This window comes from Lipotes vexillifer, unplaced genomic scaffold (assembly GCF_000442215.2).
Source record: "Lipotes vexillifer unplaced genomic scaffold, Lipotes_vexillifer_v1.1 scaffold472, whole genome shotgun sequence".
Lineage (NCBI taxonomy): Eukaryota > Metazoa > Chordata > Mammalia > Artiodactyla > Lipotidae > Lipotes > Lipotes vexillifer.
The window spans coordinates 1,818,349-1,838,128 of NW_006797698.1; the positions used below are offsets into that span (position 1 = coordinate 1,818,349).

At 48.2% G+C, this 19,780-nt stretch overlaps 1 protein-coding gene and 1 non-coding gene across 2 annotated transcripts in view; one reads left to right on the plus strand and one right to left on the minus strand.

Moving 5' to 3' along the window:
- LOC103073373 (skin secretory protein xP2-like) overlaps positions 1 to 19,780 on the plus strand; it is a 48,873-nt gene that overhangs the window by 22,224 nt on the left and 6,869 nt on the right. The window contains exon 4 of the mRNA XM_007469869.1: positions 13,532 to 13,624. Coding sequence (XP_007469931.1) covers positions 13,532 to 13,624 — 93 coding nt within the window. The remainder of the gene's footprint in view (positions 1 to 13,531; positions 13,625 to 19,780) is intronic.
- Positions 19,657 to 19,728, minus strand: TRNAG-CCC (transfer RNA glycine (anticodon CCC)). The gene has a single exon. It is a non-coding gene; the product is annotated as a tRNA-Gly (tRNA).

The window sequence follows — 19,780 nt, forward strand, 5'->3', positions numbered from 1 at the left end:
CACACACACACACACACACACACACACACACACACACACACACACACACAGGGAAGGATAGTAAGAGCACTGGGTTTGAACATGACACCCGGGTGGGCTACCCCATAGGCCTCGTTTTCCTTCCTGCCCATAGGAGATTAGATTGGATGACCTCTCTGAGTTCCCCATCCAGTTAGATTTGATGTTCCTCTCTGAGTTTAACCCTACTTCTGCCCTCAAGGAATTTATAATGTAGTAGACAGAGCAGGAGATATATCTTAATTCATGCAAACATTTATTGAATGCTGCTAGGCAATAAAGTTTAAAATATATATAATTTTTAATTTTATTTTTTTGGGCACACTGTGTGGCTTGCGTGATCTCAGTTCCTCGACCAGGGATTGAACCGGGGTCCCGGCAGTGAAAGCCTGGAATCCTAACCACTAGGCCACCAGGGAACTCTAAAATATATAATTTTAAAACATCATTTTTTCATAGAGAAAAATGACACAATAACTAAATACAATATTAGGAATGGAAGTAAATATTTAGAATGAGAAAAATGTTACGCATTTTTTTAAGTTGAAAAATACCACAAACATTATAAAATCCAGAAAAATAAAATAGAATTATTAATTATCTGCTACACCTTTATAACATTTTTTCCTTATAGTTTCTGGCTACAAGTTCTTTGGCGAACTCTTTAAATGACAATAATCTTGTCAGAGAAATTAAAAAGATGGTCTTCCCTAAAAAAAAAAAAAAAAAAAAAAAGATGGTCTTCCCTCCACCATGGTGGATAAAAGTTAGTGATTTAGTAATTTAGAAAAGTTTCCTTCACCTTCTGTGCCAGTTGTCAATTTATTGCTTCTCAGCTCTCAATATCTCTTCGTTGTTCTATAATTAATTAATTAAGCTGGACCCTGGAAATATTTGTTTGCCAGCTGCTATGTGTTAAGTTTAGCCAGCAGAGGGCGCTGGAGGGACACTGGAGGAGAAAGGGGTTTCTCTTGCTGGTTCAGGTGCGTTCCTGGTGGCCATCTCCTGTAGCACAGGGGGATCTGCCAGCATCTGGCTCCTGCAAGACACAGGGTTTCCAGCAGCACGTGCGGCTTCCGCAGCACTTAGCTCCAATGATTCCCAGCAGCCAGTAGCTCCCTTGGCACCGCCGGGGCAGCTTCACGGGGGGTTGTGGCCCGTAAGGCACTGTCCTGTGAACAGATTCCCCTGGCATTTTCTCCCATGGCTTTGGGACAGGTTCTAAAGCATGACACCTCCCCGTGGATGGTCCCTCTGGCACCACAGGGACAGATTTCCAGCAAGTTCTGTCAACCTGGCACCTCAGTGACTTCTCTGCCTTGCAGCGAACCAAGCCCTCTCCAAGAAGTTCTGGATCTCAGCCCGGCAGAGGGACCGCTTCCGTGGGAGCTCTGTCTCACCCGGGGTGATGGCCACTCCCTGTATCTGCTGTGCCTGCGTTCTTTAAGTAAGCATCTTTACTTCTTTCTGGCCAATCCTTTATTACTCTGATCCCATGTTAATGTTAATTCTTTAAAAAAATTTTTTTAAAAATTGAAGTAAGTTGATGTACAATATTATATGTCACAGGTGTACAGTACAGTGAGTCACAGGTTTTAAAGGTTATGCTCCATTTATAGTTATTATAAAATATTGGCTATATTCCCTGTTTTCTACAATATATCCTTACAGCTTTTTTTTCTTTTTTCTTTTTTTTTTTGCGGTACGCGGGCCTCTCACCGCTGTGGCCTCTCCCGTTGCGGAGCACAGGCTCCGGACACGCAGGCTCAGCGGCCATGGCTCATGGGCCCAGCCGCTCCGTGGCATGTGGGATCCTCCCAGACCAGGGCACAAACTCGCGTCCCCTGCATCGGCAGGCGGACTCTCAACCACTGCGCCACCAGGGAAGCCCCTTACAGCTTATTTTATACCTAACAGTTTGTACCTCTTAATTCCCTGCCCCTGCGTTGCCCCTCCCCCTTCCCTCTCCCCATTGGTAACCGCTAATTTGTTCTCTGTATCTGTGAGTCTGTTTCTTTTTTGTTATATTCACTAGTGTGTTGTATTTTTTAGGTTCCACATATAAGTGATATCATACAGTATTTGTCTTTCTCTGTCTGACTTATTTCACTTAGCATAATACCCTCCAAGTCCACCCATGTTTCTGCAAATGGCATTATTTCATTCTTTCTTATTGCTGAGTAGTATTCCCTTGTACATATATACCGCATCTTCTTAATCCATTCATCTGTTGATGGACACTTAGGTTGCTTCCATATCTTGGCAACCGTAAATAATGCTATGAACATTGGGGTGCACGTATCTTTTCAAATTCGTTTTTTGTTTTTTTGGATATATACCCAGGAGTGGAATTTGGGGGTCATATGGTAGTTCTAATTTTAGTGTTTTGAGAAACCACCATACTGTTTTCCACAGTGGCTGCACCAATGTACATTCTGCCAATAGTGTATGTGGGTTCCCTTTTATCCACACCCTCGCCAACATTTGTTATTTGTGTTGTTTTTGATGACAGCCATTCTGACAGGTGTAAGGTGATATCTCACTGTGGTTGGCATTTCCCTGATAATTAGCGATGTTGAGCATCTTTTCATGTGCCTGTTGGCCATCGGCATGTCCTCTTTGGAGAAATGTCTAAAGTCTTCTGCCCATTTTTTTAATCAGGTTGTTTGTTTTTTTCATGTTGAGTTGTATGAGCTGTGTTTATATCTTGGATATTAACCCCTTAGCTGTCACATCATTTGCAAATATTTTCTCCCATTCAGTAGGTTGTCTTTTTTTTTTAATAGTTATCAGTGTTTTTTTTTTAAGGTTAACAAAGCCTTTTTATTTATTTTTTAATATTTCTTTATATTCTTTATTTTTTTGCTGCGTCAGGTCTTAGTTGTGGCACGTGGGGTCTTCACTGAGGCACGCGGGATCTTTCGTTGCAGTGCGGGCTCTTCGTGGTGACGCGTGGGCTTCGCTCTGGTTGTGGTGTGAGGCTCCAGGGCGTGTGGTCTCTGTAGGTTTGCGGCATGCAGGCTTAGTTGCCCCACGGCATGTGGGATCTTGGTTCCCCAACCAGGGAACAAACCCGCTTCCCCTAGAAGGTGGATTAGAAGGTGGATTCTTTACCACTGGACAACCAGGGAAGTTCCCCAATAGGTTGTCTTTTCATTTTGTTGATGGTTTCGTTTGCTTTTGCTATGCAAGAGCTTTTTAGTTTAATTAAGTCCCATTTGTTTATTTTTGCTTTTATTTCCTTTGCTTTAAGGAGACAGATCCAAAAAAATATTATGTCAAAGAATGTTCTGCCTATGTTTTCTTCTAGGAGTTTTATGGTTTCTGGTCTTACATCCATTTTGAGATTATTTTTGTATACAGTGTTAAAGTTAATTCTTTATCTTAAACTTTCTTGTTCAAGTTGCTGTGACGTTTCTATCTCCTGACTGGACCCTGACTAATAACATCTTTACAACCCATTGTTGGTAAATTTTAAGGATTATTTTTACATTTAGGGAAATCTCTACCAAATTTCACATATGAGTTGTAAGGTTTCAGGGCATTTTGAGTTATTTTGCTCAGTGACTAATCTTAAAAACCCTTTGAATTCATGACGTTTATTAACCAGAGTGTCATGGATGACCTCCCTGAGGTGGCAGTCTATGAGTTTTATTTTGTCATTGTCAATGTCAGCATTTCATGTCAAATTAGCAAAGAAGTTACATTCTTTTCCAGTGTGTTCATGCGATTCATTAACTGGGTTTTCAGACAATCCCAAAATCTATTCATTTCTTCTATTGAAAATTTATATTTTCCCCTGAATCAGTTACTGCTTTTTATGTGATCTGAAAGTTGTTATAATTTGCTTCTCAATGTCAGAATAATTTATATTGAATTTCTTTTTCATCTTCACTGCTTTTGTAGAGCCTGCTGATTTTAAGTTGAATTTAAAGATGCCAAAAGAAGATATCCTATAACTGCAATCTAGAGTCTATAATTTCTCACTCATTTTATTAAAATGTTCCGAAACAGTTTTTGAAATTGCAGTTAAAAGACGGTATCCCAGTTTTCTCAGACATACCATTCCCATCGATAAAAGGGGGGAAATGTACACTGTACTTAATTTATCCTCTGCCCAAGGGGCGAGCAGAGGGCACATCCCAGCAACACCTGTTACAGACAAGTCAGAACTTAACAATCTTCTCTGGGCTGCAGAGCTGAACCTCCCTTCTTTGGACTCAGTAATCCCTCCCCCACCCCAGCATCTGAAGTTCTTCATCTCTTTTAATATATTTGTGTTCATGTGTCTACAGAGACCCTTTTATCAGGCAGAAATCACCTCCCCCACCCCAAGCAGAAAATGCCAGGCACCTCACCCTTTCAGCCTCCCTGGCAACTACAGGGCAAGCACATATAAAAGTTTCCACCAATCAGCCACATCCCTCCCAGACCTCAGATGGGGAGCTAGTGATACAGCTACATCCGGTGTCCAGAGGCAGCGGCAGTAGCAGCTCTAGCTGCCTGGGGCAGTAGAGTATGGGGGAGGTAACACCGGGGGACTCATGAGGTGAGATCATAAGACGCCATGGACCTCACTGTGCTCCGGGACCCAGCCGCCATGCCGTGAGGAAGCCCAAGCCAGCTCGTGTAGAGCGACCATACCAAGAGGCCTGTGTAGGAGCTCTGGCTGACAGCCGGTCTCAACTGTCAGACCTGCAATGAGCGAGGGAGCCTCCACAGGATTCCAGCCGCAGCTGTCGAGTCGCCCTAGCCTTCCAGTCTTCCCACCTGAGGTCCTGGACGCCGTGGAGCAGAGACTGCTTTCCTCTCTTTGCCTCTAATGGGTTCCCAACCCGCAGAACCCAGGTGCATAAAAAAAAACCCAATCATTTATGACACTCAGTTTGGGGGAGGTTGGTTCTGCAACAAGCAGACAGAAGTGGACGGCAGAGCTATGGGCAGGGTAAAGGCAACGGGCTGCCCCAAGAAGGGCCGTACCTGGACAGCAGCCACGGCCAGGCCTGACCTAGGCAGTCGCGTTAGCAGAGCCCATGAAGGCTGGAGGTGGGCGAGGAGCCGCCCGAAGGGGCAGTCCTGAGGCACCAGAACGCCCGGCCTCCTCGGTCCACCCCTGAGCACCTGGGGGCACAGCCCCGAGACCCAGCCAGACCGGAAGGGTGGAGAATGAGTCTGGGGGCGCAGTGGTGGTACAAGGGGGACACCCTGCGGGGCTGGAAGTTGAGAAGTGTGGACATGGGATTTCCCTGGTGGCGCAGTGGTTCAGAATCTGCCTGCCAATGCAGGGGACACGGTTCGAGCCCTGGTCTGAGAAGATCCCACATGCCGCGGAGCAACTAAGCCCGTGCGCCACAACTACTGAGCCCACGTGCTGCAACTACTAAGCCCATGAGCCACAACTACTGAAGCCCGCGCGCCTAGAGCCCGTGCTCTGCAACAAGAGAAGCCACTGCAGTGAGAAGCCCGCACACCACAACGAAGAGTAGCCCCCGCTCGCCACAACTAGAGAAAGCCCGCGCAGCAACAAAGACCCAACGCAGCCAAAATAAATATATAAATAAATTTATTAAAAAACGAAATGTGGACATGTATAATCTCCCATGAGTGACCAAGATGTGGGGTGGTAAGCGCTTCCATGAGGTGGGATTTTACCAGCTGGTGAGGAGCTGCACATTACAGACAATCCCTGGATGCGGCCAAGCGCAGTGACAACCACTTCCTGCAGCTCATTTGTCTCAGAGCCCCTGTACAAGCAACGCCGGTAGATCCCGCTGCCCCAGGCCTTCCTGGCTGCCCTGATGACAGCGCCCATATATCTCGGAGGGAGGTGCACAGAATACTAAAAAATTTAAATGCTGCAATCAGGACTCTGAAAGTAATGTCGCTGGAATTATTGAGGGAAATTTACAAGTGAAATAACCTAAAAGGCTGCAAACGCAAATGACATTAAATTAGCAGGGACTCAGGGAGCACAAGAATGACTCGTCCTTCCTGGAAAAAGAAAGTGGTCAGAGATAAAATCACAAGCCAGGAAGGACAGGGGACACCACCCCCAAACCCCATATTCCTGACACGGTGTCCTTGGACCCCAGCCTTTAAGGAGCTGATCCCAACCTCAGAGGGTAAGTACCGCCAAACCTTGCTTACCAGCAACCTTCTCGCAAACCTGAGCACCTGGGTCATTTCTGAGCTGAACCCGTGTTTCATCTGGCTCTGGTTCCCTGTGAGGGCTGGCTGCTTGGGACCCTCTGACAGGGGCCATCCTGAGGACCCTGACCTGGGGAATACGGCGGTGACACGCAGAGCAGTGGGATGTTATGTTGGGACACGTGCAGAGTGGACCTAACTGCACTTAGCACTTACATCCTCAACATGAGCTTAAAATGCAGATCCTCACGTCAAATTTTGCCAACAGCACCCCCTCTGCTCTGGCCCACTGTCCCCTCCTTCCCCAGCGGGACACCCCATGATGCCCCCAGGGCTGAGCAGCTGAGTGCAGGTGACCTTCAGATGAAAGGCTACCTCTCCCGATGTGAGAACCTGAGCACAGGCAGGGAGGAAAGAGCCCAGGGCGGGGGGTCCAGAGATAGGGTTCTAAACTCAGCTCTGTGCCTAATGAACAGTGTGACCTTGGGCAAATCCCGTGCCCTGTCTGGCCTCTGCTCAGTGTCTGCGTGGCTCTAAGATCCCTCCTGGTGCCGAGACTCTGACTCGGTGGGGAGAGAAGGGAGGGTCGTGGAGAGTCCTCCCAAGGTGACTTACATAAGCAGAACCCACTGCCCTTCCATTCCAAGAGGAACCTCTACCTGCTTGTTGGCCTCAGCTGCCCGGGTCCTCTCTGGTGTGACTGGGCTTGGGCTGAACGCAGCGAGGCCATTGTTTTCTCCGTGGAAAATCTCAGATGAGGGGCAGGGCTCCGCTACAGCCAGATCAGACTGGCCTCCATGATAGGGTCCCACCTCCCCTTCCCTTGATATCCCAGCCAGCCTGGCCTCCTGACCCCAGCGCACAGTCACGTGTGCACGCACACATGCACACCCTGCCGTTTCAGTACAAGCTTAGTGTTTCCCTGATGTGGAACATCTAGCTCTCCTCTCTGTCCACCCATCCCGTATAATCTAGCTCAAGTTTCACCTCCTCTGCGAAGCCTTCCTGGATACATCTTCATGCAGCCAAACAGCATCAATTCTCCCCCATTTCAGTCGTAGCACTTAGTGCCCAAACTGTGGACTAAGGTCTAAATAATTTCTATGCAATATTTAAATGCAGCTTCAAACATACAAGCCAAGAAATGTCACCAGCACATGCCTTGCGTGGTCTTTTTTCATTCATCACATTGAATACTTCCAAGGACTTTTCCTTTTTTTTTTTTTTTTTGCTGTGTTGGGTCTTTGTTGCTGCACGCAGGCTTTCTCTAGTTGTGGTGAGCGGGGTCGCTTAGGTGCCCGAGCTTCTCATTGCAGAGGCTTCTCTTGTTGTGGATCACGGGCTCTAGGCACATGGGGTTCAGTAGTTGTGGCACGTGGGCTCTAGAGCTCAGGCTCCGTACTCAGTAGTTGTGGCACACGGGCGTAGTTGCTCCGCGGCATGTGGGATCTTCCCGGACCAGGGCTCAAACCCGTGTCCCCTGCATTGGCAGGCATATTCTTAACCACTGCGCCACCAGGGAAGCCCCTTCCAAGGACTTTTCATCTGCAGACTTAACGATACTCAGTTCGGGGAAATGTTCATGTATTTTTACAAATTAACTTCTTTCCTATATTTTTTGTTCCGTTTCCAAAACTGCAATTTGGATATTCTGGATTTATCTTCTAATTTTATTTTCTCTCCTAAATTCCCAGAAGTGAAGGTCATGAAATACATATTGAAAGTGTACCCTAAATGCCCCATACAATGTAAAGTTAGACCCCTTGAAAAGCATATCATCATGAATTTTCAGGATACTAAGGATAAAGAGAAAACTCTAAAAGTTTCCAAAAAGAAAAAGAACAGATTTGATAGGAAAGATCATGGATCAGAATGGCCTGACTTCTTTTTTTTTTTTTAAATGTATTTATTTATTTTGGGCTGCTTTGGGTCTCTGTTGCGGTGTGCGGGCTTCTCATTGCGGTGGCTTCTCGTGTTGCTGAGCACGGGCTCTAGGCGCACGGGTTTCAGTAGTTGAGGCATGTGGGCTCAGTAGTTGTGGCTCACGGGCTTAGTTGCTCCATGGCATGTGGGATCTTCCTGGGCCAGGGATCGAACCCGTATCCCCTGCATTGGCAGGCGGATTCTTATCCACTGCACCACCAGGAAAGCCCAGCCTCAGACTTCTTATCAACACTAGGCAGTAGCAGTGCCCTCACAACTCTGAGGGAAGGTCGTTCCCAAACAACATTTATATACCCAACTCAGCTGCGGAGGATTAGGATGAAATAGACACGTTCACAGGTGCATGGTCTCAAGACTTCATCTCCACACAGCCTTTCTCAGAAAGCTACTGAAGGATGTGCTCAGTCAAAATGGGAGGATAAAGCAAGAAATTAGAAGAAAGAGGATCCAGGAAATGGGCTGCCACCCAAGTGAGAGGAGGGTAAATCCAGGATACCAGCTGGGCCCCAGACGAAAATACCAGCCCATTTACATCAGAGCAGGGCAGACGGCCCCAGGAAAGAACTCTTCAACACACTGAAGTTAATAGAATATCTAATATAGCTGAGTTTATACAACTTGTAAACTGGTTAGAATTTGGCGATAAAATAGTGATAAACCTATGGAGCACGAAGCAAAAGCCCACGCAAGACAATTAATAAAATCCACAGCAAGTGAAACATGGCAGAGAGGAAAGAACAACCATGGCTCATCTGTGAGTAGCAGTTACCTAACCTGTTAAAGGGGAAATTGATCTAACCCCAAATAAGATGTAACTGGGGGCTGAGGAGACAAGAAGTGTAAAGGGGTGAGGAAGAGCTAAATCTTCATCCTCCGTCCTTAGCAGAAAACACCTCAAATGAAAAGCGGAGATTATAAATCTGTTGTTTTGTGACGTGGAGGTAAAGCATAAAAGAATCAGCTAAAAGCGCAAAGAGCTGCCCCCGCGAATAGGAAGTGGGGAGGTGGGAACTGCTGCTTTTCTTACCAGCCTCCTGTAACGATTTGACTTTAGTCTGTGTAATTTTGGTAAAATTACAAAAAGCGAGACCCTAAGGAGTTGAGTGGACGTGCCGTGTGCGTGGGCCGGGCCTACTGGCCACCCTCGGGAGGTCCCCCGGTGTGTCGCGTCACTCACACCCTGGAACTACCCCTCCAGGGGACTCGACGGGGAGTGGGGAGTGAGGGCGGACTGGGAGGGCGCGGTTGGGTGGGGTGCTGAAAGCGCTTCCGGAGGTCAGGGCAGCACCGGGTGGGCCCGAGCCTGGCGTGGCGTGGCGTGGGCGGCCGGCTCCGGTTTGGAGCGCTCCATTTGCCCGCGCCCAGGAAGCAACGCAGGGTGTCGGTCCCTCGAGGGCCGCCAGGTGGCGCCAGAGCCCGCGCGTCCCCGCCGCGCCCTCCGTGGGCGCCGGGGTCAAACCCAGCGCCGGGGAGGCAGCCGGGTCTCAAGGGTGCATCTTAGGATCCCGCCTCGGCAGCTTCAGGGGAAAATTGTTTTCAGTGGAAATTTTAAAATTTTCAAATATATACCAAAGCAGAGCGAAGGCTACTCCAGTTTCTCCTATCCGTCCACCCATGCCTCCCCACCCATTTTATTTTTAAAGGCAACTCCTAGACATCCAATCATTTCATGTAAATTTCTCTGTTGGTAGCTCTATAAAATAAGCACACTTTAAAAAATCGTACTCACAATGTCATTACCATAAACGTTGAACAACTGCAGGTCCTGGATCAGGAATCTGAGGCACGGAGGGTTGGAACCTCCAGGATCAGGTAGAGAGCCGGCCCTCCACACAGGGTGTGGGGTGGTGGGCATATAGGGGGAGAGGGAACCCCCCGCAGTTCCTCGTGTGGACTCCTGCAGAGCTGGGTCACGTGGATAGTGAGGGGCAGGCTGGGGAGCCCTGGTCCTGCCCACACCCTCCCCACCCTGGACCACTCTCTCCCACCCCAAAACAGATCCAGGTCAGCCGGCCGGTGAAGAAGCAGAATGGACGACTAGTGCCTTCCGGGGCTGTCTTGTCTGGTCCCATGAATTCAGTGCAGTTCGTAAGGCTTAAATCTTGGGCCCCTTTCTCTGCCCAGCTGGTCCCATGTGCCCAAGGAACTGAGCAACGCATCTCTCCTCCGAGCTGCCCTCCTGCCTCCGTCCCGGGGCTGCTCCTCTCCTGCGTTGGCTGGAGGACAGGCCTGCTCTGCTCCTTCCTTGTGTCCCGCCCTCTCACATGTCCCCCATTTCAGGGCCAGTCCCTCCAAGGAAACAGGGGGGGTGACAGTAAGCACATGCGGGCAGGTGTCAAGGGTTGTATTTGTCCCTGATCTCCACTGGCAGGCTGCTCTGGGCTCCAAAGCCGGGCTGGGGGGTCAAGGCCCAGCTCTGCCTGGCAAGCTGGCTGGCCTTGGACAGGCTACCTCACCTTTCCTGGGTGCAAATCTTCATTGATGCGATGGGAACGATGGCACCAAGAATAGCTCTGAAGCTTCAAGGGGACTGTCCTGAATGCTGAACTCAATGTGTCCCTTGGTGATGTTCTCGTTAAATTGGCCTCTTCCAGACCCCAGCTTAGGCCAGCCCCTTTCATTCGTCCTCTCGACAAGTGCCTGCTGTGTGCTGGGTGCCAGGGAGCTGCAGCAAGGAAGGCAGAGCCCACCTCTGCTCTGGCTGAGCTGGGGTTCTTGAGAGGACACAGTCCAACAAGGGCCGGGCAGGTTGTGGGCTGGCAGAGCAGGGAGTTCTGGGAACCAGGGCGCCGGCTTCAGGATGAGCACGGCTTTCCCAGGTGAGATGAGCTAGCAGGTGGCCCCAAGGTGGGCTCACTTGATCTGCTCAGTGCTGTTCATCCTGACAGGACACCCTGCCCAGTACCCCTTCCTCTGCTCTCAGCTCCTCTCTCCCCTTGGCTTTAGCTACTCTCTCCTTCCAGGCTTCCTCCCAGCCTCTGGCCCACGTGGCGGAAACGGAGGCCCTGGGAGCTGGAGGAGGCTTGTTGCAGCCCAGCCAGAAGGGGAGACACCGAGTAGATCAGAAGGACCCGGGTCTGCTGACCTGGATCAGCTCTGGCCAGTTGGGTCACATAGTACTGGGGCCCACGGGGCCGACCTGCATCTGTGCGGTGCAGGGGAGAGGAGGGGGGCCAAGGGGGATGGGCGGGGCCCTGGGGAGTGAGTCCCCCCTGCAGCCTCCCAGGAGTGTCTCTTCTCCCACCCAAAGGGGCCCCCTATGCGTTTTGTAGATGAGGGAACCGAGGCTTAGGAAGGTAGTTTTGTTTCTTGTGGCTTCTGTGACGCATCACCACAAACGTGGTGGCTTACACAACAGAAACAGAAACGTATTCTCTCTACAGCTTCATGAGGAGCTCCCTACACCTACGCAACAGAGGAGGGAGAATCAGTCTGTTGTTCACAGGGGGCTTTGTGCGATAGCTGCCATCAAATGGAGGTGTGCGACCACTGCATCAAGTCCCACTCAGGGATGGTCCTGAAAGACAGTAGTGAAGGGAGAGCCTCCCGGTGGTCCCATTTCGGCCAGTCTGGTCATCTGCTTTGCTTTGGAGGAGAGGTGGCTGGGGCTCTGGATCTACACCGACTAATGAGTGATGGGCAGCAGACTGGCTGGCTGGTGGGGCACCTCTAATGGTCAAGACCAGGAAGTCTGGGAAAGAGGTCCATGGACGGAAGTCCCAGAAGGAGCAGCAGGTGAAGACACAAAGGTGTCGTGTAAGTTCCTATCGGGGGCAGAAGAGGATCTAGGTCATCAGGCTGATGAAATGAGCAGTCTGTCCTGTGAATGTCTGTCAGCCTCTCTGCCCCTCCCCCCGCTGCTTTTTCCGTAGGTACTCCTCACTAGGGCCAGTATGCATATCATCTCCACTCAGGTCCCGAACTGATAAATACTAACAAAGAGCAATGCTGGATCCCCGACATGGCGGACCAGCCTAATAATCTGTATTGTTCCTTCATGGAGGGAGCTAGTCATTTGTTCCCTTAGGAATGGAGTCCTGTTCAGATACAGACTTTCTTTCCCCCACACAACATCCTCTCCAACCAAGGAGCTCATTATAGAGCAAAAGATGTGTGGCACTGAGTTCATGCCCAAGGAATTCACTGGTCTGTGCACAGTTACTGAAATACTCAGTTGCAGCTGTTTAGATGAACTGGGGAATGGACTCCTGAAGGCTTAGTTTTGGCACCCACTGCAGGCCAGCACCCTACAAGGCTAGGTGCCCTCCTCGAGGGTGTGGTGTCTCCTCTGGGAGATACCACCTATATAGGGTGCTATTTCCCCCATAGCCAGAATACACAGGGCCTGTTCTTTTTTTTTTGCGGTACGCAGACCCCTCACTGTTGTGGCCTCTCCCGTTGCGGAGCACAGGCTCCGGACGCGCAGGCTCAGCGGTCATGGCTCACGGGCCCAGCCGCTCCACGGCATGTGGGATCTTCCCGGACCAGGGCACGAATCCGTGTTCCCTGCGTCGGCAGGCGGACTCTTAACCACTGCGCCACCAGGGAAGCCCAGGGCCTGTTCTTTGACAGGGTACCCCCAGGGATGCAAGTTGGTCTCCAGTGTAACCTGGAGAGATTCAAGGAGAGAGGAGAGGCATGAAGTAATCATTGGGTGTGTGTGGATCTGCAGAAGGACTAGGGTGGACGAAGAAATGCCTCTCTCGCTATTGCATCAAACAGCCCTCTTACAGAACGTTTGGGCTCCCCATAACCTTGGGCTCAGTAGGTTTGGAGGTCCTAGTGCACAAGAAGGAACACTCTCCCCGGCGAACACAATCTTGATCCCATTAACTTGGAAGCTCAGGTTTGCTACTGGCCACTTCGGGGCTTGTCGCGCCGCTGAACCAACTGTCCTGGTCGGGTTGACTTGTCGCAGTTACCAGGGGAAATTGGATTGCGGGGACAGAATAGGCCATGGAGAACAGTACCTGAACCAGAGGGTTTGCTGGAGTGCCTCACAAGTCTCCTCAGTCCAAAAATAATGGCCAGTGGGAAACTGGTGACTCAAGAAAGATAGGACAACTAAGAAGTTGAATCTTATGGGAATGAAGACGGAGGCCACCCCTGTCAAAAGGCAAGGGAAATACAGACGGGGCAGTGGAAGAAGGAAGCTAAGAGCAGCAGCTTAGGTCTTGTGACCAGCAACAAGTGGGCTTTCTCTTTTCTTCCTTTTTTCCTGTTACCTTCTGTGCAGAGCAGTGTCGGTCACTAACGCTATTCCTATTGGAATTATGACTGACTGACAGCACCTCACTGTGATCAGTGGCTGTTGGGACCTGGTGTTTCCCCTGGGTGGGACCACATTCATTCCTCTGAGCAAAGGACAAAAAGTCTCTCCTGATCCGTTCTCTGTCCTTCTCCTGCCTGCTGTGTGTCCCAGGAGGCTGACCTTGACAGACTGCATCATCCGGACTCCCTCACCTTCCGGCTTCCAGTTGGATGTGGCCAGTGGAAGCGCTGCAGGACATCAGAGGTAGGTCAGGGGATTTATCATGGTTTCGACAGTGGTTGCGTGTCCCTACAGTCCCTGCTGTGCAGACCCTCTTCCACAGCCTTGACCCCATGTGGTCCTGACAGTGCCATCCCCTCTCCTTGCTCCCTTGATCTCCGTCTAATGCTAGTGTCTGGATGCTGCATCATCATTATTGGTTCCTTTAGCCCTGCCCACATCTTGCAAAGAGGCCCTTCATTAACTTTCTTCAATTAAACCTTCTTTCTGTGCCATACACTTCCTGCTGGGAGCCTGACTGATCTTCGGACCTTTAAGTAATTCAGCTTTACTGAAGCATAAAGTTTAAGGTGGGAGGCAATGGTAAGAAAGGAAGCTGTACAGAGAGGGTGACCAGTTATGAGAGGCTTTGTATACAGTGATAATGTCAGTTTTACACGCACGGGACAAGCTACCTAACCTCTCTGTGCCTCAGTTTCATCCCCTATAAAATAAGGATAATGATAACACACACCTTTGGAGTGACTGAGGATTAGGTTAAAGAAGGCATGTGAAGCACTTAAAGCAGTGCCTGGCACAGCAAGTGATAGTGTTGTTAGGAACAGTGAGTGATTGCAGAGTTTTAAACAAGGAAGTGACCAGGTCAGATTTGGTGGTTCAGAAAGTTACTCTGGAGGAAATGTGGAGAAGACGTGGGGTTTGTCAGTGAAAAAGTGGAATGAAACAAGACTAGAAGCAGGAACAACCAGGAAGGGGACTACTGCAATAGTCTTAGCAATAATAATAATAACTTATGTAGAACTACCATCCAAACAAGGAATTAAAGAAAGAGGATGATATGGGTTACAAGAAACAGGAATTCCAACACAATATCTGGGATCTTTAGGAATTTCAATTTTGCTGAAGCCTAAATAGCAAGGCGAGGGTGAAGGAAGAGCTGCCCCTCCCCCAGCCCCACACCTACACTGTCTGGGGTCCAGAGAGAATCCTTCTAGCTCGCTGTCACTCTCTCCACCATTGCTCCCATCTTAATTCCTGATAAGTGGACCATCCGCATAGAGGATACTTCCGGAATCTTGGCCTCTCAGTTTCTTAAACTCCTCTCCCGCTCTGATCCTGATCTCCGCCCTCCCTCAGCCACTCGCTTCCACAGTCTTACCCTAGACCTCGTCATTAACATGACTGCAATCTTCCCACGCCCAGATCATCACCCCAAGCCTCCAAAAGCTCCTCCGTCCTCACACTCAGTAGTGAGTTCGCTCCCATTTTACCAAGGAGGCAGCAGCAGTCAGAAGAGAGCTTCATCCTCAATCACTCTGCCCGCCCACCAGCCTCTGCGCCCCAGAACTCTCCCCTCCTGCCTGTTCTCTGCCAAGTCATCCCAGAGACCCCGAGTTCATGGGTTAAGGGTGTGGCCTGGGCTGGAGATCTTTAAGTGCTCCCAGATGACTTTAACGTCCATCCAAGGTTGAAAACTGCTGCCGTAGATGAATGACCCGTGCTCTCCCCTCTTACCTACGCAAGGACGTTGTTCCAGAAATCGTTCCCTCCCTCCCAGCATCGTTCATTTGTCCCTCCACTGGCTCTTTCTTATCAGCTACGAACATGCTCTTAATTCTCCCAATTTAAGGAAAGCTTTTCCACCCCATTTCTCCCTCCAGCTATTGCTTCACTGCAAAACTTCTCTGGAGGGTACTTGTGTCTGTAATTCCTGTTCTTCCCTTTGCCCCATGGACCCACCAAGGCTGTTGCTATCACGTTCACCAACGGCCTCCTCAGGGCTATAGCCTGAGGCCGCTGCTCAGTCTTCCACTTCAGTGACAATCGGCAAAATTTGTCACAGTGACCACTGCCTTCTCCCTAGAATGCGTCCTCAAACTGCCTTCCAGGATGCTACATTCTTCTGGTTTTCCTCCTAATTTGTGACGGACCCTTCTCATCCTTTCTTGGTTTCTTCTGTTATCTGACCCCTTAACACTGGACTGCCCCAAGGCTCAGGCTTTGGACCTCTTCCCTAACCACGTTCATTCTCTTGGGACCCTCATCCAGCCTTGTGGCATTAATACTTTCTAAACGTTGACTGCTACACCTACATTTCCAGCCTAAACGCCCGATGCCTACATCCAAGTGCCAACTGGACATCTCTTCTTGAATGTCTAGCAAGCATCTCACATGCATCATGTGCAGAATGGAGCCCCGACCTCTACTCAAACACGCTCCTCCCAACACTTGCTCCATGCCGCGAGTGCATGGCAGCTCCGTCCTCTGGGGGGCGCTCGGGCTCAGTCCTTGTAACCTGCAGGACTGCCACACCCAGGGTCAACCTGAGAGCAAATCCCAGTGGCTCTGCTTTCCAAATATACTCAGAATGCAACTATTTCTCACCATCCCTATTACTACCTTTTATTCAAATCCGGTCTCTGTATCACCTGAGTGATTGGACAGCCTCCCACCTGGCCTCCTCGCTCTTGCCTTGCCTCCTACCGTGACTGCTCAGCATGGCAGCCGTATTGGTCCAGTTCCACGTAAGTCAGATCATGTCTGTCCTGCTCAAACCCTCCAACATTTTCCCATCTCATTCACAGTAAAAGGCAAGGCTCTCAAAATAGCCTACAGAGCCCTGCGTGGTCCCTTCTCCCCACCCCCCATCCACACACAGGCTAGTATCTCTCTGACCTCAGAGCTTCCAGCTACACCCAGTTCTTTTAATACATAGGCCCGTAAACCCAGGGCCTTTGCACTGGGTGTTCCCTCCTGACCCCGCTCCCATAGCGAACTTTTCATCTCCCTTCCCTAGTTTTTATAAATTGAACTTTTTATTTGGGGATAATTGTCAATTCACATACAGCTGTAAGAAATAATACAGAGGGGCTTCCCTGGTGGCGCAGTGGTTAAGAATCCGCCTGCCAGCACAGGCGACCTGGGTTTGAGCCCTGGTCCGGGAAGATCCCGCATGCCGCGGAGCAACTAAGCCCGTGCGCCACAACTACTGAGCCTGCTCTCTGGAGCCCGTGAGCCACAATTACTGATCCCACGCGCCACAACTACCGAAGCCTGTGTGCCTAGAGCTCGTGCTCCGCAACAAGAGAAGCCACTGCAATGAGAAGTCTACGCACCGGGACGAAGAGTAGCCCCCGCTCGCTGCAACTGGAGAAAGCCCGCTCACAGTAACGAAGACCCAACGCAGCCAAAAATAAATACATAAAATAAATAAATTTATTTAAAAAAAAAAAAAAAAAGAAAGAAATAATACAGAGAGGCCCTGTTTATCCTTCAGTTTCTCCCAGTGGTGACCTCTTGCAAAACTATTGTATAATATACAGTGAATATGTTGGTCATCTGTGGCTACTGTAAAAATTACCACCAACTAGGTGACTTAAAGCAATAGAAATTTATTCTCTCACAATTCTGCAGGCGAGAAGTCCCAAACCAAGGTGTAGGCAGTGCTGTCTCCCCTTCCGGGGGCTCTAGGAGAGAATCTGCTCCTTGCTTTTTCCAGCTTCAGGTGGCTGGTCCGCTGCACCCTCCCCTCCTCCGTCTTCACATCACCTTCTCCTGTGCGTGCGTGCCCACGCATGTGTCATCTCCTTCTGCCTCTCTCTTATAAGGACACTTGTAATGACATTTGAAGCCCACACGGATAATCCAGGATAATCTCCTGATCTCAAGATCCTTAATTTAATTACATCTGCAAAGACCTTTTCTCCAAAGAAGGCAGCATTTACAGGTTCTGGGCACTAGGTTTGGACCTACCTCTGGGAGCCATTACCAACTTCGCATAGCAGTGAAGACAGGACCATTCCCATCACCACAGAATCCCTCAAGTTGCCCTTTATAGCCACACCCTCTTCCCTCCCATCCCCACTCCCTCCTTAACACCTGGCAACCACTAATCTGTTCTCCATCTCTATAATTTTGTCATTTCAAGAATGTTATATAAATGGAATCACACAGTATGTAACATTCTGAAACTAGCTTTTTTCACTCAGCGTACTTATTTTGAGTGTCACCTGTGTAGTTGTATGTATCAATAGCTTATTCCTTTTCATCGCTTAGTGGGAGCCCATGGATATGCAAGTTTGCAAGTTTGTTTAACCCACCTTCCAGGTTGGGGCTATTATGAATAAAGCTGCTATGAACATTCATAGGCAGATTTTGGGGTGAACGTAAGTTTTTATTTCTCTGGGACAAATGCCCAAGAGTGCAATTACTGTGTTAAGTGAGTGTTTAGTTTTATAAGAAAATTCCAAACTGTGTTCCAGAGGACCAGTTTGCATTCCCACCAGTAATGTATGGGTGAGTTGTTCAGTTTCTCTACATCTTCACTAGCCTTAGGTATTGTCACTAGTTTCTGTTTTAGCCATTCTGATAGTTGTGTAGTCTAATGGTTAGAGGTAGTGAACAGCCTTCCATGGGCTTATTTACCACCCTTATGTCCTCTTTGGTGAAGTGTCTGTTCATGTCTTTTGCTCATTTTCTGGTTGGATTGTCTGGAGTTTTAAGCATTCTTTGTATAGTCTAAATATTAGTCATTTGTCTGATACGTGTTTTATACATATTTTCTCCTATCCTTTAGCTTTTATTGTCATCTTCTTAGCAGAGTCATTCAAGAGCAATTTTCAAAAATATTTATCAGTTTTTCCTCTTTTGGACGGTGCATTTGGTGTCAGGTCAAAGAACCCTTCACCTTGCCCTAGATCCCAAAGATTTTCTCTGATACTTTTTCTAAGGGCCTTATAGTTTTATCTTTAACATTTAAATCTGTGATCCATTTTGAGTTAATGTTGTATAAGGTGTGAGAGTTAAGTGGAGTTCATTTTTGTGTCTTTGGATGTCCAGTTGTTCCCACACCATTTGGTGAAAAGTTATCTTTTCTCCATTGAATTGCTTTTGCACTTCTGTCAAAACTCAGTGGGGATATTTGTGTGAGTTTATTTCTGGGTTCTCTGTTCTGTTCTATTGATCTACGTATCTATCCCTCTGCCAATATCACATTGTCTTGATTACTGTAGCTATAGAATAAGCCTCAACATGGGGGAGAGTGATTCTTCCACTTCATTCTTCTTTTTCAAAAATGTGTTAGGTACTCTAGTTCCTTTGCCTTTTTATATAAATTTTAAAATAATCTTCTCTTTATCTACAAAAACTCTTGCTGGGGTTTTGATAGGAATTGAGTTAACCTGAACATCAATTTTGAAAGAACTGATGTCTTTACTAGGTCAAATCTTCCAAACCATCAACATGCTATGTCTCTCCATTTATTTCGGTTTTGATTTCTTTCATCATCATTGGGTAGTTTCAGCATATAAATCCTGCACATGTTATAGTTACACTAAATACTTCCATCTTTTGAGTAATTGTAAATGGTATTTTTTTTTAATTTCAGTGTCCACATGGTCATTGCTAGTACATAGAAATGCTATTGATTTTTGTGTCCTTTTATAATCTGTGGCCTTGCAGAACTCACTTATTAGTTCTAGGAGGTTTGTCTGTTTGTGGGCTTTTTTTAAAAAGATTTATTGGGATTCTCTGTGTAGACAGTCATGTCATCTTCAAACAGGGATACTTTTATTTCTTCTTTATGATTTCTATGTCTTTTCTTTCCTTTTTTGGCCTTGTTACTCTGGATAGGACTTCCAGCAATGTGTTGAATAAGAGTAACGAGAGTGGATATTTTTGCCTTTTTCTGGATCTTGGGGGAAATGCATTCAGTTTTTCACAGAAGTGTAGTGTTAGCTCAAGGTGTTCTGTAGATGCCCTTTATCAAGTTGAGGAAGTTCCCTCTATTCCAATTTTTCTGAGAGTTCTTATCACGAATGGGTGTTTAATTTTGTCACATGCTTTCTCTGCATTGATTGATGTGATCATTTGATTTTACTTCTTTAGCCTGTTAATATGGTAGGTTACATTGATAGATTTTTTTAAAAGTATTTATTTAGTTATTTATTTTGGCTGCTCCGGGTCTTAGTTGCGACACGCGGGATCTTTGTTGCAGCACGCGGACTTCTTAGTTGCGGCATGCGAACTCTTAGTTGCAGCATGCATGAGGGATCTAGTTCCCCGACCAGGGATCGAACCCGGGCCCCTGCATTGGGAGGGCAGAGTCTTACCCACTGGACCACCAGGGAAGTCCCAGCATTGATAGATTTTTTTTTTTTTTTTTTTTTTTTTCGGGTCCCG